This window comes from Anabrus simplex, chromosome 1 (assembly GCF_040414725.1).
Source record: "Anabrus simplex isolate iqAnaSimp1 chromosome 1, ASM4041472v1, whole genome shotgun sequence".
Taxonomy (NCBI): Eukaryota; Metazoa; Arthropoda; class Insecta; order Orthoptera; family Tettigoniidae; genus Anabrus; species Anabrus simplex.
In genome coordinates, this window is record NC_090265.1 from 557,152,489 (window position 1) to 557,176,048 (window position 23,560).

Sequence of the window (23,560 nt, forward strand, 5' to 3'; positions counted from 1 at the left end):
TGACCCGGTCACTAACTGGAAAGCAGGTTGTAGGTTTTCATTCAATAATATCAATTCAGGAAATACACTGAGCCTTTGGTTTTAAAGGAAAAGTGCCACTCTTAGCCTAAGACTTTCGTAATCTCAAGTTCAAGAGGTAAGGTCAGTGCCATAGGAGTCCACTGATCGAGGAAGTTCCTCCGGTGACCATCTGAGTCAACCAAGAACCACTTGTAAAGTGGGCAATATTTCCCATTAACTCCTCTCGTTACTTCACTTCAGTCCTTGGACCCTCGACACGTTAGATACTCCCATCTCCGCTTCAGATAAACTATTTTGAAACTGCAAGATCATTCCTATGCGTTCTTATCCTCTCTGACGTGTGTGAGTGTTGCAGGGCCGTAGCTGAGTCTAACAGTAACATTAATAAAACTTTCACATTTCCTTTCCATTTCCCGTGGCTGATTCATATTCTTTTCGCTGCTGATGGAATTATGTTTGCAACGTCTTTACAGTATTTTACTTCTCCACGTTGTCTTTCCTTTCTTAATACCTCACTCGGAACTCTCCTCCTCCTACCATGTTATGGAGATGAATAACTCAGTGTAAATGCCCCTTTGTCTGAACCATGATTTCTTTTTCCCATTGAATTATCTCCGCAATTTGAGAACTACAGGATCAAAAAATTGATACTGATGATGATGATGATGATGATAGTAATAATGGTCTCCGGAGAGGCCTGGTGTAGGTCTCTTTTATTTGACACCTGTAGGCGACCTGCGTGTACACAGTCCCTGCGCCAGAGAAATTAATCAATTATGTTTAAATTTCCCGACACTGCCGGGAGTCCACCCAGAACCCCTATGGCCAAAGGCCGACGCTAACCATTTAGCCATGGAGTTGGGCATGATGATGATGATGATGATGATGATATTGTATTCTTATATCACGGTTGTATGAAATCGGGAAAGGTACGATCAGAAAAACAATTTGGTTCTTAAGATTAAAACAAATAATTATTGTAAGAAATTTTGATACAAAACTGGGAAATGTTTCATAGTTAAGCGTAATGAAATAGTTATAATCTCTCTTGTTTCTTCCAGTCCTGTTTTATCAAGTCAGCAGCCTTTTCACCAATCATGATGATAGGGGCGTTGGTATTACCCCTCACAATACTTGGCATGATGGAGCCGTCGGCTACTCTTAGTCCCTTCACGCCATGCACTTTGAGAGAGGGATCGACGACAGCCTCGGGATCGGATGCTGGCCCCATCTTACAAGTCCCTACTGGATGGTACAAAGTACTGGCCATATGCCTTGCTGCACATTTCCAGTAGTCTCGAGTGTTGAATGGATGCACTTCGCACCCAGGCAAGTCCAGCTGTTGAAGTTCCGCTTCTAATGACTTCATTGCATTGGTCTCTGCTCGCTTGACTGCAAACTCTATACCGGATACAAGAGTCTCCAGGTCTTCCGGGTCACTGAAATATCTTGCATAGATCAAGGGATGTTCTGTGGGGTCTGTACTTTTCAGTAATATCTCTCCCTTACTCTTTGGTTTGAGTAACGTTGGTATTTGTATGAGCAAATTTGATTCAAATATCTTTTTGATATATGATTGGTGGATCTCTTCATTGAAGTGCAGATTGCCTATAAATTGGGGGAATAACAGCGTATCGTTGATAGGCGCGAATACATGGATAAGTTGAATATCTGGTAGATCACTCGTTTCAAGTTCCTCGGGAGCCTTCTTGGTGTTTAAAAATCCATTAAGGTTTGTTATTCCGGTAGTGGACAATAATCCCTTTCTGTCAATCAAATATCGGTATATTTCGTCGAGTATTTTGTCCGACGCCGAAAATATGTTTGGGTTTGACTTGAGAATGGAATGAACAACAGCCATGAATGTTACATGGTCCTGAAGATTCTTTCCAACTGGTAAGTCTTTAATTATAGGATGCACTCCAACTTCTTTGAGGTGATCCTTTGGTCCAATTCCGGATAACATCAAGATCTGGGGAGAGTTTATTGACCCTCCTGAGATTATAACCTCTTTTCTTGATTTCACTTCCTGGATCTTCCCATCTTTTTGAAACTGTACTCCATAAACACTTTCAGTTTCTGGGTTGATGAGAACTTTCGTGACTAAAGCATTTCTCAGGAGATGGAAATTCTTTCTTTCCCTTGCGGGTGCGAGAAATGCCTTGGCCGTATCACATCTTGTCCCGTTCCTAACAGTACCTAATATTTCTCCGAATCCGAGTATGTCGTTGAATACAAAATCGTCCGTCAATTTATAGCCCATTTCTTCTCCCGATTTTAAAAGAGCCGATATTATTGGATGGTCACTGCTATATGGTCCTACAGTAAGATGTCCGCCAGTACCGTGGAATTCAGCAAGATCTTTTTGTGCTAGTATAGTTTCGGAATTTAGATCTTCAGATTTTTTGAAGTATGGGAGGACATCTTCAAATGACCAGCCAGTATTTCCTGCTTCTGCCCACTCGTCATAATCTCTGGTAGTGCCTCGGGCGTACATCATTGCATTAAGAATGCTGGATCCCCCAAGAACTTTACCTCTAGGCCAAAAGCAGCGACGATTCTCAAACCCTTGGCAATATCCCTCTTCAGATTGTGTCCAATATTGCCAGTCAACGTCTGTGCCCTGGAGGTTAAACACAAGCAATGGCACATCTGCTTCGGGTGGTGGATCTCCACCTGCCTCCAGCAGGAGAACATTCCAGTCTTCAACTTCACTTAGTCTGCTCGCTACCACGGAACCTGCAGAACCTGCACCCACTACTATGAAGTCGTACTCGGGTAGTAACTGTGGTGTATCCCGCGGTAGGTTGGAATAGTCACCAATCTTCTTCTGTGATTGCATTAACGTGGAAATGAGAGTGGTGAAGAGTAAGGCAGCCACCCCACTGTCGGCTGCACAGTTAGGTGTGGTCCAGTGGGACGAATCTACAGCTCCACAACTTCCTTCCATGCTTACTACCACCTGATGTCACACCTGTGGACAAACAAAAAATGCATATCAGTACGAATATGGCAATAAGTAAGGTTATACATGATTATCACAAGACTATGCACAAGTATTTCATTTGTGTTTTAGGAAAGTACTGACTTTTGCTCAGTTTTAATTTATGTGTGGGAGGCGGGAAGGATCGGATGATGAAGAAGAAGTGGGAGGTAATGCATATCGAATCAAGAGACGAAATAGCGAAATTTGTCACAGATTCGCTTATAGTACCTTTCAACACATGCATTTTGTATTTGCATATAATACTGTTTCGACCGATTGATTCAAACGTGTACCTGTCTCAAATGGTGATCTGTGCGTTACAACGTCTGAAAAATGGCTTGTAGGCAACTTTTCTCCTCCGACTCCTTTCTGGGAAGATTTGGTGTGTTCATCTCCCTTTAATTATCGTCATTCATATCTGTTGTGAAAGATGAGTCCTGGGCTAGTGTAAACACTTCAATCCCAGTCACACTACGTATTATTAAAGTCAAGGATGAAGTTGTCTAGTATGAGGGAGAACGAGAATGGTCTTAAAAACCGAGTAGTGTGACTAAAAAGTCATCGACATGCCACGGATGTCTCTGTTTTTGATTCCTTGACGGGAAGAGCCTTTTCATGTTGTCTTTAAATAAAGTTTGCTGAAGCATTTATTCTGAATCATACAGCCCATATTCCGAAATATAGCACAATAATGTATAATTAATACTAATAATAATAATGACGACGGTGTATAACACCTCATCGATTGCTATAGATTTCGAGAGCTCTGAGCTATCGGAATACTATCCGGCAGATATTTTATCGTGCTGGAAGCCAGTGACAGAAGCTGGAATTGAACCTACTACCTTGGAAACAGAATACCAAGCATAATAGCAGCTAAGGTTGGAATAAGTACATTTCAAAACAGTCTCTCGAACACATTACCGTGTGTGATTTAACATTGAACCTGTCCTTATTAGGAGGATGGCGATGGATGTAGTCGTTTATGGATCAGAACTGGGACATTCTGACCATCGTGTACTTAGTGTGTGTGTTTAGTATATAACCTACTATTAATGAACTTGGAAGGGAAGCAGCTGAGAAAAGTATTTAGATTTCACCCAGACATTCTTCTGGAAATGAAATGAAATGTTTTTAGTGCCGGGACTGTCCGAGGACATGTTCAGCTCGCCAGATGCAGGTTTTTCGATTTGACTCCCGTAGGCAACCTGCGCGTCGTGATGAGGAGGAAATGATGATGAAGACGACACATACACCCATCCCCTGTGCCAGAGAAATTAACCAATGATGATTAAAATTCCGACCCTGCCGGAAATCGAACCCGGGACCCCTATGACCAAAGGCCAGCACGCTAACCATTTAGCCATGAAGCCGGACATTCTTCTGGAGTTGAGGAGGGACACCACATCAAGGATGACCGAGGGCAAGATCTTACTCAATTTACCTGAAGCGAAGTATACCACGTACGAGAACGGAAAGCTACTCTGCTAACGCCTAGATTAATACAGTGCTTAGAAAATAATACTTTATATCACAGAGGAAGAAATTCTGTGAAGGATTAAGAAACCAGTAATGTGTCTGGCAAAAAGCCTTCCGCTTGTTTCAAACGATTGTTACGTGACGATGAAGGGAAAAGAACTGAAACTTGGAGGCATACGTTAACACAGCGCGAATGCTGCTAGGTCATGGTCAGCATAGTTTTGTAAGAAGGAATTTGGCAATACCAGGGCCTAAGGTAGGTAGGGCAAGCATTTGTTGCACTTGTTGTCTTCAAGGTCATTCATTCTCAATTCCCAACACTATACGTATTATCGATACACTTTATCTGGATGCATTTACACCCTAGTGGTGAATCGGTCGACCTCGGCGATCTTCGAGATTCGTACTGGCAACGTTTGAAACACAAACTATGAATCGCTTAAGCATCGTTGTGCGACATCTGGCGTACACTTTACGTACTAGTACTGTTGTTGTTTACACAGCAAAGCCAAACTATAGAATTCATGCTAGGAACAAGATTCGCATCGAGAAATGTTATATAATATTATATAATGTGAATGTGAACAGTTGTTGGCTTAAGATAATAACGGTTTAGAAACTTCATATCGATCGATCATATTCACGATTCAATTAAGATTTCATTTTCATTCAGTTGGCAGCACTACCGGAACCGGGACGGCTCCCTCCTTACTCCTAACCCCCGTACACAAATGCATCCAGATAAAGTGTGCCGATAATACACTGCCTTAAACTTCAGGCAGGAGAGAGAGTCTTTGTACTCGTACCAAGCATGTGGCTATGCGGTTTGGGTTTCGTAGCTATCAGCTTGCATTCCGAAAATATTGGGTTGCCTCCCTGAAGATAATTTTCCGTGATTTCCCATTTTCTCACCATACAAATTATTTAAGGCCACGGACGCTTCATTCCCACTCCTACCTTTCCCTACCCCATCGTCGCCATAAGACCTACCTGTGTCGGTGCGACGTAAAAGAAATTTGAAAAGAATCTCTACTCTCTGCACGCTATAAATATAGTTCACAACGTTTAGTAATAATAGTAGTAATGGCCCACCGCGAACTCGTTATTTCGACATTATAAACAAACCCTAGATGACACAGACTGCGAATATTACCGCATCTTAAGAAATCGCACAAAGCAGTTAATCAGAAATAACAAAATGTAACAACTTAAATTCTAACCGTGCATGGGACCAACTTAAAGTTCTGGGAATAGAAAAACATCAACAGAGTCAGACAACTCCAGACATTCCACTTGACGAACTGAACGACTACTTTAGTAGAATAAACATTCAACCTACCCCAGTTAACTACACCGACTCACCGCCCTCCCCTCCAGCCAATCCACCATTCACATTTCACAGTGTTACAGAAAATCAGTTTTAAAAGGCTTTGTACTCGATTAAATCAAAGGATATATGTTATTCCTATTACATTTATACATAAAAATATAGTTGCTTTCCTGCCTATACTGACGCAATACTTAACTACTGTTTACTAAACGGAAAATTCCCTACTGTCTGGAATACAGCCAATATTATACCGGTACCTAAGAGTTTAGACCCACAAACCCCCTCTGACTATCGTCCTTTGTCCATATTCCTTGCGCTTTCTAAATCCTTTGAACGTTTAGTATACGAGCAAATTCTGGAATACCTAAATAAAAATGCTCTTTTGGAATCTTTGCAATCTGGATTTAAGAAGGGTCACAGTACCGCGACAGCACTTATGAAGGTTACTGAAGACTTTAGAAACACAATGGACAAACGACTGTTCACTATACTAATCCTTGTTGACGTCAGTAGCGCCTTTGACACTATAGAAATTCAGACTGTGATAAAGAAAATGGAACTGCTAAATTTCGACCTAGCTGCGCTTAAGTTTCTTAGTTCTTATTTGAGTAACCGTCAACAGCGTGTAACAGTCAACGACAAAGCCTCTAAATGGAAAAGTGAAACTTAGTGATGCCCCACAGGGCAGTATTCTAGGGCTCTTACTTTTCTGTATTTACACTAGTGTCCAAAAGTTAAGCATAATCACTAAACGAGGACATACCGCCTGATAGGAATGTCAGACGGATTGCTGAACAAACGGAAGCTGACTCACACACATGTCACACAACTTGTCCAAAAAACAGTGCCAGAAAGGTTCTGATAGCTACGGTATAGCTTTGACAACAGCTAACAAAACTTGGCAATGTCTTCCACAACAAAATATGCTGTTAATAGCGTGTATGGTTACCCCTAACGGCCACACATGCTTCGCAGCGACGTGGCATGCTCTCTATCAGATGGTCCAAGAGCTCTTGTGGCAGTCGATCCCATTGCTCCGAAAGGGCAATGTGAAGGTCTTGGACGGTCCTTGGTGGAGGCTGACGGGATGCAATTCGCCTCCCCAATGCATCCCAGGCATGTTCTCTAGGATTCAGATCAGCAGAATTCGCTGGCCAGACCATGCGCTGAATGTCTTCCCCAGCCAAAAATTCATCCACCAGAACGGCGCGGTGCGGTCGGGCATTATCGTCCATTAAGAGGAAGTCTGGACCTACCGCACCTCTGAAGTGTCGAACATGTTGTCTCAGTACATCATCCTGTATCTCTGAGCATTAACGGTGTTCCTCGGACCACCCATAAAGTTGGTGCAGGTCCGTACGGCCATTCGACATGATGCCGCCCTACACCATGACACCACCACCACCATACTGGTCCCGTTCCAATATGTTCCTGTACCTGCTCCTGTATCGGCTACCCGGTTCTCGCCAGATTAATATGCGACGAAAATCGTTCTGCAAACTGAAGTGGGATTCATCTGTGAAGAGCACATGCCTCCATTCATTCATAATCCAGTTTCGATGTTGACGGTTCCACAGTAAACGGGCCCTTCCCTGTGCTGGAGTGAGCGGGACGCACACCGCTGGACTTCAGGCAAACTGCCCTGCTGTTCTGAGCCTCCGGTACACAGTTTGCCGGGAAACGGCAACCCCTGAGACGGCTGCAAGCTCCGCCGACAATTGTCTTGCAGGTGCACTCCGATTTCGTCGGGCGGTCAAGGCCAGATATCGGTCCCGCTGTGGGGTGGTTACCCTTGGTCGACCTGGTACTGGCCTACGACTAACATCTCCTGTGTCTCGAAATCGTTTCCAAAGCCTGGAAATGACACTTTGTGGCACATTCAAGGATACGGCGACTTCGGTCTGTGTCTGGCCTGCTTCCAGGCGGCCGAGTATTCTATCCTGCAAAACGGGGTCCAAATGGCGTCGTTGTGCCATTATGTTGTCACGTTCACCACGAGGCTACACTCCGCACACCCTAACAGGGCAAACACGACTGAAGGAATATGGGGCGCTGGCACTGGCTGTGTTCACATTGCAGTTACACCGCTAGTCGAAGCAGGGAACACTCCTTTCCTATACAGCGCGAACACGTAAGGTAGGTAGGTGCATATGTCGTGCGATTTGCGGTCTATTTCCTGTTGCCCTGCTTACTCGTAACTTATGCTTAACTTTTGGACACTACTGCATATCAATGACATACTATCTGTGACAGGAAATAACACATACCACCTCTATGCTGACGATCTTCAAATGTATCGACACTGCAATACTTCAGACTTACGTGAAACAATACAAGATATTAACAATGACCTCCGAAGACTCAGTACATATGCACAACGAAATTCTCTTATACTAAACTCCACAAAACCTCAGGCAATCATAATTGGGTCACGAAAATTACTGAGCTGCTCAAACAATGTCGCAATCCCACCTATTCTACTTAGTGGTAACATTATTCCCTGCAGTAAAACGGTTAAAAATCTCGACGTAATTATGAAAGAAACACTTGATTTGTCTGATCACACGAAATAAATCCGTAAAAATTTTTTGGAGTGCTTCAACCTCTTAAAAGGCAGAGGGATGTATTTCCATTTGAGCGAAAGCCAAACTAATACAGACACTGGTTCTCCCTATTCTTGATTATTGTGACGTTGTTTTAGTTGACATGACGAGAGAAGAAACACTTAAACTTCAACGAGCACTGAATTCCTGCCTCCGATTTATTTACAATATCGGGTACGATGTTCATATCACCTCATACTATCAGGCTCTCTCGTGACTGAAGCTTGATAAACCTCGGCAGCTACACATATTAACGATGGTGTTTAGAGTGTTAGCTGAAAGTCAGCTACTGTATATTTCTTCTAAATTCACCCTTTTATCATCATTTCACAACTTAAATACACGTTCCAGATCCTTCCTTTCTATTCCAGTGCACCGCACAAATAAAATTAATAGATCATTTGTAGTGACCGGCGCCAGACTATGGAATTCCTTGCCAGCTCAGGTTAGAGAAACTAACTCTTTATCAAGATTTAAGGTCACCTGCTTAGACTACCTACTGAGGACAGCTGACTGAATGGTTGAAGGGAAGTATGAATGTGTGCGTGCTTGAGGATTAGTCATTTTTTAAAGTTTTTAATATTAATTTAGTAATTTATTTTCATTCTATTAATGTATGTAGTTTTAACTATTTTAAGTATGTCGGTACTTTATTTAAGATTTTGATTAGTATGGGGTTAAGTTTAAGAGAGAGCCTCGAGCCCTAACTTCGCCACTGTAAAAAAAACACTAATGAATAATAAATAAATAAAATAATTTTGTGTGCCTATTCCTAGCCTGGTGCTGCCTTTGAGCCTTTGTAAAGGTGAGCGTTATAAGGAAACTGCCTGTTAGGATGGTGAAATGATATAGATGCTGATTCCCATAGGGAATCTGAAATATTTTTCCTGAATGAGTAAATTTATAATACCAATATAAATGGTCCGTTATTGGACATTATAAATCCCCCAGCCAACTCATTCCTGGTTGCCAGCGTTTCGCCCTCGTGTGCTAGGGTGGGCTCATCAGTTGGTACCTAGCACACCTACCAATACGCTGGCTAGTGCATACCGTGGAGGCCACTGCGTAGGCTAACTGGAGCCACCGGCAGTGCCAATGCACTAAGAGACTTTGTCTCATCACTAAAAATTGATGCCTGCTTGGCCATCAGATGATATAGATGCTGATTCCCATAGGGAATCTGAAATATTTGTCCTGAATGAGTAAATTTATAATACCAATATAGATGGTCCGTTATTGGACATTATAAATCCCCCAGCCAACTCATTCCTGGTTGCCAGCGTTTCGCCCTCGTGTGCACTAGCCAGCGTATTGGTAGGTGTGCTAGGTACCAACTGATGAGCCCACCCTAGCACACGAGGGCGAAACGCTGGCAACCAGGAATGAGTTGGCTGGGGGATTTATAATGTCCAATAACGGACCATTTATATTGGTATTAGGATGGTGAAAGATAACGTTGTGTGTGCACGCGCGCGCGCGCGCGCGCGCGCGTGTGTGTGTGTGTGTAACTACTCTCTTGGTATTTTAAATCACATACTGTACTTTGAGGATCAAAGCATAATAGCAGTAAAGCTTTGGAATAATTGTGTGCATTTCGAAACAGTCTGTAAGTTTTAAAAATAGCACAAACACCCTGTCCCCGAGGCAAGGGAATCACCCAATTAAAATTAAAGTGTCCGCCTCTGTGGTGTAGTGGTTAGCATGATTAGCTGCCACCCACAGAGGCCCTGGTTCGATTTCCGGCGCTGCCAGGAAATTTGAAAAGTGGTACGAGGGCTGGAACGGTGTCCACTCGGCCTCGGGATGTTAACTGAGTAGAGGGGGGTTCGATTTCCACCTCAGTCATCCTGGAAGTAATTTTTCGTGGTTTCCCACTTCTCCTCCAGGCAAATGCCGGGATGGTACCTACCTTAAAGCTACGGCCGCTTCCTTCCCTCTTCCTATTCTATCCCTGCAATCACCCCCCTCCCCCCAAGGCCCCTGTTCAGCATAGCAGATGAGGCCGCCTGGGAGAGGTACTGGTCATCCTCCCCACTTGTATCGCCCGACCGAAAGTCTCACGCTCTAGGACATTTCCCTTGAGGCGGTAGAGGTGGGATCCATCCCTGAGTACGAGAGAAAAACCAACCCTGTAGGTAAACAGAATAAAAACGAAAGAAAAAAGGTAAGTTACCTCGCCCCGGGAACCTGAGGTCCGAAAGCCAAGACCCTGACCACTCAGCTACGGAGTCGGGCTCATTACTTAGTATCTTAATATCAGTCAGTCGGAAAAAAATGTTGCACGGAATGACGGGTTGATCCGTCAAATGATGTACTGTAGTCAGTCCGTTAGAAAAAAATAATTGAATTTTATTGATATGGTTTGATCCTAAAAGTCATGTTTCATGGATTTAAGTACCCTCACGTGACTGTATACAGCTGAATAATAATAATAATAATAATAATAATAATAATAATAATAATAATAATAATAATAATAATAATAATAATAATGCTCGGATGACCTACATGTTCAGCATAGCAGCATCAAGAAGAAGAAGAATACTGCGTGAGGGCTGCGCTGTTTTGGTCACGTACTGTAGCTGTCAGCTTGCATTCGGTAGATGGTGGGTTCGAACCCCACTGTCGGCAGCTCCGAATATCGTCTTTCCTATTTTTCTCTCATTTTCACAACATGCAAATGCTGGGAATGTACCTTAATCAAGGCCACGGTCGCTTACGTTCTACTTCTTTCCTATCCCATCGCCCCCATAGGACCTATCTGTGTCAGAGTGATGTGAAGCAAATCGTAAAGAAAGGAACAAAAATCTCAGTATTATCATGCCCTCTTTACTCCTAAATCCTCCCATGTGAGACTATATATTTGTTATTTAAGTCGATGGACTTCATTTCAAGAGCATGATACAGCATATTTATGAAACATCAACATACAGTATATTACGTAATGTGGAAAATATTTAACTACTACTACTACTACTACTACTACTACTACTACTACTACTACTATTATTATTATTATTATTATTTTCTTTCTTTCTTTCTTTCTTTCTTTCTTTCTTTCTTTCTTTCTTTCTTTCTTTCTTTCTTTCTTAATCCATTTAACCTCAGGAGCTGGTTTTCCCTCGGACTCAGCGAGAGATCCTACCTCTACCACCTCAAGGGCAGTGTTCTGGAGCGTGAGGTTTTGGGTCGGCGGAAATATACCTTGGAAGGAGGACCAGTACCTCGCCCAGGCGGCCTCACCTGCTATGATGAATTGGTGCCTTGTGGAGGGATGCAAAGATGGGAAGGGATAGAATAGGAAGAGGGAAGGAAGCGGCCGTAGCCTTAAGTTGGGTACCATCCCAGCATTTGCCTGGAGGAGAAATGGGGAAACCACGGGAAACCACTTCGAGGATGGCTGAGGAGGGAATCGCACCTCCCGCTACTTAGTTGACCTCCCGAGGCTGAGTGGACTGCGTTCCAGCCCTCGTACAACGTATCCAATTTCGTGGCAGGGCCGGGAATCGAACACGAACCTCTGGGGGTGGCAGTTAATCACACCAGTCAAATGCTGGGGCTGAATCGTAATCGTAATCGAGCCCTTTCCTATCCCATAGTCGCCATGATATTGGGTGCGTATGAGGCAAAAATGTATTTTCCGTCATAATCCCCAATAATTTATGAGGATCACTTCTGTGATTATTATTATTATTATTATTATTATTATTATTATTATTATTATTATTATTATTGCTGCTGGAGTTCTATCTTAATTAAGGCCACGACCGCTTCCTACCCACTCCTAGCCATATCCTCTCCCATCGCCGCCATAAGGCCTATCTGTGTCGGTGCGACGTAAACCAATTTGTAAAATTATAATTACCGTATCATCGTCATCATCATCATCATCATCATCATCATCATCAGGAAATGAATTAAAGTAAATGTAGCCGCAAAGTTGTTCACGGTCTGGGACCATTTGAAATATGTTTATCTTTAATCATTTACAATAAAAGGCTAAATAAAATGAACAAACGACCATACGAAGTAACACGTGGATTTGGTATCAATTTCTTCTTCTATTATTATTATTATTATTATTATTATTATTATTATTATTATTATTATTATTATTATTATTATTACAACCAACACAAATTTAGAAATACATACTGTAATGAATATTGGACTTCACTGCTTAATTTTTATCCGGTGTTGACCATTACTTCAATCCCAGTGACTGCAGGGTAGGATTCATAAATAAAATCTTGGGTGCGAATGAGGAAAAAAATGCATTTTCTGCCAGAATACCGAATAATTTATGAGGATAATTTGTCTGACACTACTGTCTGAGAGGAATCCTAATGGACATATATGCTGGCGTATTTTATCGCAACAAAAATTCCCCAATTTTTCCACTAGCTAGCAATAATGTTAACGCTCTGTGAGATCAAATAACTCAAACGAGCTGTGTAACAACATGTTCACTTTCACACTTATTCACTCAGAACTTCAGCACATGAGTCCTAATTCCAGCCGCAATCCTCAGAGTAGACACGATACAATAGGGGGTGGGGGGGACAAGAAATAAAACTGAGTAATCCGACAAGTACAAGAGTACAAGTACAGTTTGACAAGTGAATAGGTAGCATGAACACGATGCCAAATGAGGGGAACACCTATTTGGTAGGATGGCATGTAAGACAGACACCAATTTGGTAGACTGAAATTGATGGCCATATAGAGGAACAACAATTTGGTAACATAAATATTATGGGAATAATAAGTTGGTAAGTTGATGTCTTCATACCAAGTGAGAGAAACAACTAGTTGGTAGCATGAATATGATTGCAAGTGACAGGAATAACAAATACAGCAGAGACAATACGCGACAATCTGCGAGATATCGAGGGACAGCGATTAGAGCTCTGTCTAGCGGAGTGACCTGGAGTTACTGATTCCGTCATAAGAGCACGTGTACTTGTTTGTGAAGTTTTTGGCGTTATTTATGCGTTTGCATTAAGTTGACATAAGTAAATAGTAGCGTGTGTCATTCCTTCATATCACCTGTCAATATGAGTGGAAAGATATGTGCTGCTTTTAGCTGCAAAACAGTAACTATGAAGTGCAGAAAGATTCGCGGTCTTTCTTCCGTTTCCCTCGTGACAAGAAAATGTAAGTAAATACTGTGTTTGCATATATATTCTTCCAGTTACAAAGAGATTTTGATAGTACTTCCTAAACTTCTGACGTGCGCGACCCATGTAACTGGCTTAAAATAAATAAGCTTATTTTATTGTATTAGTGCAGCAGTTCACCTTCAATACGGATGTGTTGTTGTAGGTGTGATCTGTGGGTTTTGATTTAATTAAGGAAAATGCATATGCATATGTGTGTGGCTGGTTGTGTTCCAAGATACCCTATTTGAAATGCGGGTGATTTAAGAAATGCATAAATTTTGTTGAAACAATATGATGATGCAAATTTGCTTTACCCTAATGTAATGGCAAGTATTGCTTACAGGGAAATTTTGAATGCTTTTGCGGCTAAATTTATAGATTTTCTTTCTGGTAGTAGGCTTCAAGTTAAAAGGAAAATTGCCCAGCTATTAAATGTAAATTCAATGAAACATGTGTGTAAGGAATGTGTCAATATTTTTATTGCCAAGTGTACTAATGTGATGATACAATGCTTTTAAATGAGAAAAAAGACAAATCTAGCCGTGAAAGTTCAGGCAGGTATGCTAAAGCTAAACAAGTAAGGCATAAATGAAAGATCAAGCCCTTTCACAGCAGTCCTTTCCACATCTTGATTATATATGTAATTTCAGTCTTTAAATAATAACCTGTTAAATAATTCTTCATTCATTTATCCAGAATTGCTTTAGCAACTTTGAAGTTAATATTTTACTAACACTTCCCTTCTAGATGCAATTTATTTAGCCATTTTCGTAAATACATTTCCATTGGTATTTGAATTTAGCGCAAATTTCCAGGTCACGCCACTAGGAGCGCCACTTGTGAATTGTCTTCCATTTTAACAAGGCTAAATCCGGAAGTGTCGTGTATTGTCCCTACTGTATTTGGGAATAATTAGCTGGTAACATGGATTCAGATACCGAGAACGAAGAATTATCTATAATCTGAACAAAAATCAGTCAGCAGTGATAAGAATCCAGGGCTTCAAATAAGAAGCAGCAGTTCGGAAAGTAGTGAGGCAAGGCTGCAGTTTGTCTCCCTCCTTTTCAGTGTTTATATACAACAGCAAGATGGCGGCAGAGTGAGTAGCACGCGAAATTCGAGCTCCTGATAATTTGTGGATATAGCTGGTGTAAAAAGATGTTGGGCTGTAATAACAAACAGTAACATTTTTAAATATGATTGTGTTCTAAAAATCAAGTGGACAGTTCTAAAGTGGGATAAACTGATAATAAACTTAAAAAAAAATACAGGGGCTCTCGTCTCAACACGAATACGTGTGCGGAGTGCAAGAAAGTGCTAGGGAAAGCGGGAAGAGTACAGTGTGGTGAATGTAAAAACTAGTGTCACGGAAAGTGCGCCGGTGCTGATGTAAATACTGCGACTCTAAAAAAAACATCGTATTCGGTAAGTGACGTGATTGAACTTTTAAATAAGTTACAGGAAGAAGTACAAGCCATTAAATTAGAACAACCCCAGATAGAAACTGATCTGGGGAATTCACTGAATGCACGTCATGACAAACTGGATGATAATGTGCGTCTACTAAAAAATCAGCAGCGTGACATAGCTCAATGCTTGGTTCAGATTGAGTCTCTAACACAGGAGAATGCTCAGCTGCGCTGTAGGTGAAGGCTTTACAGAATCGGGTAACGGAATGAGAACAGTATTCAAGAAGGAACACCCTTGAAATACAAGGTGTTCCTGAGTGTAGAAATGACAATGTGCTCGAGACGGTGAAACAGGTAGGAAAGGCTCTTGACATGGAAGTGACGGACAGAATGCTGGATGCATGCCACCGTCTGCCAAAGCAACCGAGTCAAGAGCACAGTGCAATTATTGTGAAGTTTGTGAGGAGATTTGATAAAGACAACTTTATAGAACGTCGTAGAGGGAAAAGGAATCTCAGCACAAGGCACCTTGGGCTATCTGGAGACAACGCGGTATATGTCAACGAGAGTCTGGCTCCGGAGAGGAGGAGATTGCTGGCAGCTGCACGTCAGAAGAGAGGAGAAAAGGACTATGCTTTCTTATGGGTAAGAAATGGAACAACAAAAAAGCGCGAAAATCAGGGTTCTCGTATTGTTGTTATTAATAATGTTGATGATATAGAAAAGACTTAGAGGGCGACGTTAAAAAATAACTAATCATTTATTATCAAAATGTTCGTGGACTGAAAACAAAATTAGATATATTCAATGAGAACCTATTATGTAGTAATATAGACATTTGTATTTTAAGTGAAAGCTGGCTTGACTCTAGTGTCTATGACAGGGAGGTCAACAGTGCGTAGAACGGGGAGGGTAGGTGGTGTCCTCACAGCAGTCAAGAGTGTATTATCTGTCTTGAAAGTTGAGCAAGTAACGAAGGGCTTCGAAGGATTGCTTCTAAAATTACTCGTTCAAGGGAAAGTCTGGTATGTTTGCGGTATTTTTCAAAGTGGAGGTATTTGGCTGGTTGGAATCTCATTATGAGATCCACGACAGTAATATAATAATTGCCGGAGATTTTAACATACCATCAATATGTAATACCAAAACAGACCTAAATTTAAATAGACAAACACAGGAGCTTAGAAATTTCATGAACATATACAATTTGGCTTCGTATAACTCGATTCCAAATTGTAATGATAGAACTTTAGATTCAGTGTTAATTAGTCGGTCGGTAACGAACGTAGCATCCATAAATAGCGATGATCCCATAATATCTGAGGACGCTCACCACCCCGCCCTGGAAATAGAACTCCACGTCACTTCAGATCGTAGAAAAGGCTATTGAGTCTCCCAAACAGCTTACAATTCCAGGAGAGCTGACGTTGAACTTCCTTACACTGAGCTAGGAAGTATAAATAGGGGAGCATTATACGAATGCACTGTTGTCGATAATGCAGTAGACTGCTTTAACACGAACGTATACTCGGCAATAAACGTATCGGTTCCTCAAACATGCAAGGCAAAGTCTAGGAAGTATCCGGTTTGGTTTACAGATGACATATTAAAAACAATAAAAGAAAAGAATACTTCAGAAAACGAAAGCACACTTCAGAATATTGCAATAGACAATTTAAAATATTAAGGTCTGACGTAAAGCCGGCATTAAGATCAGCTTATGAAAGGTATATGACATCAGTAGAAGAAGATATATCAGGTAATACAAAATATTTTTGGGATTATGTTAAAAATAAAGGAAAAAATGATGGTAATTGCAATGCATTTAAATACGGGGATAAAATATTATATAACGATCAGAATTTGGCAGAAGGATTTGCAAATTTCTTCTATTCAGTATATGCTCCAGACACGGCGCAATATATTTGTCAAAACAATTCTTATGTTAATATAAACTGTTTAAATATCAGCGCTATAAACATAAAATAGGTTGAAATGGCAATGAAGAAACTTAAACCAAAGTCATCCGCGGGGCCAGATCAAATTCCACCTTATGTGATTAAAGGCTGAATGGAGCATCTTAAGTACCCCCCTTCTCTTCATTTACAACTTAATTTTCAAAACGTCGAAATTTCCGTCTTTATGGAAAGTGTCGAGTGTGTGCCCAATATTTAAATCAGGAGACCCTCGCTGATTAATAACTACAAGCTGGTATCCATATTGTCAGCAATAACGAAACATTTTGAATTTGTACTATATCTTGGAATATCGAATCACATAAGACCTTTAATACCAGAAAAACAGCATGGATTTATTCCGAAACGATCTACAGTTACAAATTTGGTTAATTTCACGCAGTCGGTATCCACAGCTCTCCAGAGTGGCAATCAGATGGGTGTCATATTCAAAGCCTACGGATTTTGAGAAAGCTTTCGACAAAATTAATCATGATATACTTTTAAATGAATTAAATAATTTAGGGTTCTCTCATTCATCGTTAAGTTTCTTCTCTTCCTACCTGAGTGGAAGGAAACAATGTGTCGTATAGAAGATTTTATTCTAAAGAATACGTGACGAAATCAGGAGTAAATCAAGGGTCTAATTTGGGCCCGTTAATATTTCTCGCATTTATAAATGATCTACCTGATCAAGTGATTTATTCTGATTGCCTAATATATGCTGATGACTTAAAAGTATTCAAAGCCATATCAACAATCAGCGACAATGAACATCTCCAGTATGAACTGAATAACGTAACGAACTGGGCGGCAGAAAATAAATTATATCTAAACATTCTAAAATGTGTGTCCATGTCGTTCACCCGAAGTAAAGCACCCTCCCTCTACACTTACAAGTTAGGGTCAGTTGACCTGAGAGCCGTAAAAGAATGGAAAGACCCCGGAGTATTATTAGACGGGCAGCTGACCTTCACTCCTCAGGTACGAAAAGTGGCCACTGTAGCATGGAGAACTTTAGGATTTGTGATTAGAAATATGGTCCGGCTCCATGGCTAAATGGTTAGCGTGCTGGCCTTTGGTCACAGGGGTCCCGGGCTCCATTCCCGGCAGGTTCAGGAATTTTAATCATCAGTGTTTAATTTCGTTGCCACGGGGACTGGGTGTATGTGTCGTCTTCATCATCATTTCATCCTCATCACGACACGCAGGTCGCCTACGGGAGTCAAATCGAAGGACCTGCATCTGGAGAGCCGAACTTGTCCTCACACACTCCCGGCACTAAAAGCCATACGCCATGTCATCAGAAATGCGGAACCATTTAAGAACATAAAAACGTGTATTAAGTTGTACAAAAGCTTGGTCAGGCCAAAGCTGGAATACGCGAGCGTCGTTTGGAGCCCTAGGTGCGAAAGGCGTGTGTATCAACTTGAAAGGGTGCAAAAGAAATGCTTTAAATATTTACATTTTAAAAGAACATCACAATATCCTCTTATGGTTTCGTACAACGAGCTTTTGTTAAATTTAGAAGTGGAGAGTTTAGAAGATCGAAGGCAGAAAGATGCGGCAAAGTTCATATATAAAATAATAAATTCACAAATTGATAATCCTGAGTTCCTTTCAAATAAAACAGCTAGAACATCTGCCCATCAGAATTCACCACTTTACAGACTATGCAGTATTTATAATGGTGCATCTCGGAAAAATAATGCTCTTGATTTCTGTACAAACATAACAATATTTTTAAAAGAATTCATGACAGCAAGAAAGGCCATGTAATTGATCCCGCAGTCAGAATGGAGCATCACACCGGTCAGCCTTTATATAACCGTTAATGTCATAATAAGCAATGCATTTTTCTTTTGTGTGTGTGTGTGTGTGTGTTTCGAAATGTTAATGCTGTAGACTGTATATTGTGTTATTGTTATTAATTGTGAGACTTTTATTTATGTAGTTAAACTTTGTTCTTATGGCAATGGAGAATGTCTAGAAAGTCGTTCAGTTTTTCAGTAAAAAGGATTAGATTAAAATGAGTTTAGAATAGATTTCAGTTAGGCTAGGTAATATTAAAGTAATAATTATTTGTAAGTTATCTGTGTATCACAAAGAATGCTGATGTACCGAGCTCGATAGCTGCAGTCGCTTAACTGCGGCCAGTATCCAGTATTCGGGCGACAGTAGGTTCGAACCCCACTGTCGGCAGCCCTGAAGGTGGCTTTCCGTGGTTTCCCATTTTCACACCAGGCAAATGCTGGGGCTGTACCTTAATTAAGGCCACGGCCACTTCCTTCCAACTCCTAGGCCTTTCCTATCCCATGGTCGTCGTAAGACCTATCTGTGTCGATGCGACGTAAAAAAAATAGAATGCTGATGTAATTGGGATGAAAATCCCGTAGCAAGCAATAAATTAAATTAAATTAAATTAAACAGGCAGTAAAGGAAATCAAAGAGGAAGCTGGAAAGGGAATCACAATCCAAGGTGAGAAAATCAAAATCCTGAGATTTGCCGATTATATTGTTATTTTATCTGAGACTGGAGAAGATCTAGAGAAATTGCTCAATGGTATGGTCAGAGTCTTGGATAAGAAGTACACGATGAAAATAAATAAGTCCAAAACAAAAGTAAAGGAGTACAGTCGAACAAAGTTAGGTGATACAGGTAAGATTAGATTAGGAAGGGAACTCTTAAAGGAAGTAGGTGAATATTGTTACTTGGGTAGTAAAATAATAAAATAACGATGGCAAAAGTAAGGAGGACATAAAGTGCAGGCTAGTGCAAGCAAGGAAGTTCTTTCTTAAGATAAGAAAACTGCGCAGTTCGTACATTGATATAGGAATTAGGAAGGTGTTTTTAAAGACTTTCGTCTGGAGCGTGTCACTGTATGGAAGTGAAACTTGACGATAGCTAGCTCAGAAAGAAAGAGAATAGAAGCTTTTGAAATGTGGTGTTACAGAAGAATGCTGAAGGTGAGATGGATATATCGAATCACGAGTGAAGAGATACTGAATCGAATTGGTGAGAGGAGATCAATTTGGCTAAAGTTGACGAGATAAAGAGATAGAATAGGTTATGTGAACTAATCCGATCCACGAAACATCAATGTAATATTTGTCCCAAATGGAAGATAATAATTGCTTTTGCTCAAATAAAGAGTAAAATCAGCGGTAAATTAAGAAATACCGTCGTTATTGGAGAAATATATATACGTACTTACGGCTGTAGACAAGACTCCCTTATGTTGTATTCCGCTGCGCGTGCCGTCTTTTGTTCTTTCTTGAGGTCCAGGGCTAGCACCGACGAATGGGAGTGCTATGTCTGTGAATTACCATTATCTTTGTCTATATGACTAGTGCGGACAGTTCAAAGAGCAAAATCAAAACTGCATGATCCCTGGACCAATAAATATATTACTTCTTTTTTTGTTGAAAGGAAAATAGCATGATCCCTGGACCAGTAAATATATTACTTAATGAATGAGTTAGGGCACAAAACGAATGAGCAACATGAGGAAAAGACACCTAATTAATTCAAACATTTTCAGTGAGCAAAGACATCACACACGAAAGTGTTAGACAAACAAAACACATACGGAAGCGCTGCGACATAGTAGAAAAAATAGTTGTAAGCTAACAAAGCATGTATCCATATTGTTCTCTACAAGTGAACTATTTCGTACTATTTCTTAATTTACCGCAGATTTTACACTTTATTTGAGTAAAAGCAATTATTATCTTCCATTTGGGACAAATATTACAGTGACATTTCGTGGATCCAATTCGTTCACGTAATAGATAGAATGATAAGACACATCTTGGTTTTTGAGGGAAGTGTGGGCGGTAGGAACGGTAAAGTTAGACCAAGGTGTGAACATGACAAGCAGATTAGAGCAGATGTAAGATGTAGCAGTTATGTAGAAATGAAAAGTTTAGCACAGGATAGGGGGTCATGGAGCGCTGCATCAAACCAGTCTATGGACTGATTACTCAAACAACAACAATGAATATGACGGGAATAATAACTTGGTAAGGTGATCAAATGGTTCGATCTGATCACCATCAGAAAAACAAACATGTCCTTGGACACTCCCGGCACTAAAAGCCATATGCCATTTCATTTACCATCAGAAAACAAGTACCTGTAGTTAGTTCGATGAAGATGATCGCCATCAGAAAACAAGTACCTCTAGTCAGTTCGAAAAAATGTAGTTGATTGGATGAAGATGATAGCAATTTGAAGAACAGGTATTTGGCTGGATGAGGATGATCGCAATTTGAAGAAAAAGTAGTTGGTTGGATGAAAACGATCACTATGAAAAATCCAAAAGTAATTAATATAGTAGACTTCTTTTTAGGACTATGTAAGACACTGTGCTACAAAATTGCGCGGTTTATTAGTGGAGATATAAATATTTACGGTGACTACTTACTTGCAGTACCTCTCTGTTCTATCGGGTAAACTCGTGAACTGACTTGGTGTTAATTACTGGAATGAATTAGCTTTATTTGGTAGCTGTTGCAATCTTATCTATGTTTTCGGTTTAAAATTTAGAGATAGTCTCAAATGCCCAACAGTGATAAGATAAGCATATTTGCAGTAAAGTAGGGGCTTGGTGAACTGTTAGCAACTATCTGAAGACAGAAATCAAGAGATTCAGCAATTATCTCATAATAGAACACTCAAGCGTGTTGACCTTGTATAGGACAAGTACTACCTAAGGTAATTACAGGTTCGTGTGCTGCTACTTAGAGAAGGACGGTGGCACACAGAGCGGTTTTCGCCAAATCGGCAGCAGAGTTCGTACCAGATTCGGTGCCCCCTACTTAGCATTTAAGCGTGGGGGGGGGGGGGGGTTCATAACTGAAATGGGGCGATTTTGACCAAAAAATTGTATTTTCAATTTCTACCTTTAAAGTCCATCAATTCTTCCTCTTTAATATCCATTTATCAGTTTTTTTTAAAATGCCGGATTTAAAGGGTAGCGGTGCGGCGTATATAGAGCAAGCCCTTTCTCTCAGGATGTCAGACAGAATTTTCAAGGTTATTTCTGACTACTATTTCAATAATCCCGCTAGAGTATATTTACCTCGTAGCAGGCCCACGCTGTGCGTAAGAGTAGTAAGACATGTGAGGAAGTAATTTACAGTCCAGGGCAGTTTTAAAGCAATAATGTTTCTTATAACTTTCAGTTGCTTTTATCTACCTTAAATTTTTTCAGCTCTTTGCCATGCTTAAAATACCCCTTGTGACAGAGTTCTTATCGGATTCACCTGAAATTTACAGAGAATGTTTCAATATGTATAGGAATTAAAAGTAGTTCTGTATTTTATTATCAGTTAAATATTATCTTCGTATTTTTACTCCTGAAGTAGCACGAACCTAGAACTTTTCCTATTGAATGAAAAATGAAAAATAAAAAAACTCCAGTAGGTTACCGGTATATGTGAAGCATTTTCCAGGCAATATATAACAATAAAAATTATTTGTCAATAACGTTGCAATCAATTCAATCAACTCGAAGTTTTACTTGGGGCTATATCTTATTAATATGTGCTTGTGTTTAAAATTTTGTTTTGATAAGTAGTACATTGTAGAAGTTCAAAATTGCAGTCATGACGTCAGTGAAACCACACACAGCGGTTATTCCCATCTCGCAGTGCTTGTGTCGACTCTGCACATCGGACTACCGATGCGCAGCTAGCTGTTTTATTATTTCAACCGCTTCCTCCATCCATTGAGTTCAATACCACTCATCATACACAGCGGTTTCACAGTCAGCACGTACACTGTTTTTATATAATTTGTTATTCGATTATTGAGTAAAAATAAATAAATTTAAATTCATTTTAAAATACAAGTGTACCGGGCGAGTTGGCAGTGCGGTGAGCGGCGCGCAGCTGTGAGCTTGCATCCAGGAGATAGTGGGTTCGAACCCAACTGTCGGCAGCCCTGGTTTCCCATTTTCATAACAGGCAAATGCTGAGCCTGTACTTTAATTAAGGCTACGGACGCTTCCTTCCCACTCCTAGACCATCGTCGTCATAAGACCTATCTGTGTCGGTGCGATGTAAAGCAACTAGAAAAAAAAATGCAAGTATGTGTTTGATATTTATCTCAGAGTTATAACCATTTTCTCCTCTGGGAGCATACTGGTTCTCATACGAATATTTTTCTCTGTTATTTTTGGGTTTGGTAAATTAAGTAACTCATCGAAACTAGCGATTGGTGTCCAGGTAAAATTAAGGAACTTTTCTTCATCTCTCCTTGCTTGTTCCAATTAAATTGACCATTTGATACTTGATCACTCACAATAAGGCCGCTATTAGCCGTGCGCGACTAGTTGCTCTGGCGAGTCACGGACCATTGGATCAAATGGAGCCTATTAGCCGCGGGCGACTAGTGGCGCAACTGAGCAACTAGTTGCCGGCCGTCATCTGAGCCGGCAACTGCTCTGGCGACTTTTAGTTGCTCAACTGCACGACGGGGCATTGCAGTAAATGTAGCCTATTAGCCGTGGGCGACTAGTGGCGCAACTGAGCAACTAGTTGCCGGCCGTCATCTGAGCCGGCAACTGCTCTGGCGACTTTTAGTTGCTCAACTGCACGACGGGGCATTGC

The 23,560-nt window shown here is 40.8% G+C and overlaps 1 protein-coding gene across 5 annotated transcripts in view; it reads right to left on the minus strand.

The window, feature by feature from the left end:
- Positions 1 to 968: 968 nt before the first annotated feature.
- LOC136869422 (glucose dehydrogenase [FAD, quinone]) overlaps positions 969 to 23,560 on the minus strand; it is a 58,111-nt gene continuing 35,519 nt past the window's right edge. The window contains exons 1-2 of one of the 5 annotated variants that reach the window (XM_067144847.2): positions 21,373 to 21,426; positions 969 to 2,995 (exon numbers count right to left, since the gene is read on the minus strand). In XM_067144847.2, coding sequence (XP_067000948.2) covers positions 1,058 to 2,971 — 1,914 coding nt within the window. In that variant the 5' untranslated portion in view covers positions 2,972 to 2,995; positions 21,373 to 21,426 and the 3' untranslated portion in view covers positions 969 to 1,057. Of the gene's footprint in view, positions 2,996 to 20,156; positions 20,219 to 21,372; positions 21,427 to 23,560 lie in introns of those variants that run through there. The other 4 variants (XM_067144851.2, XM_067144848.2, XM_067144850.2 and 1 more) reach the window with 4 other exon arrangements.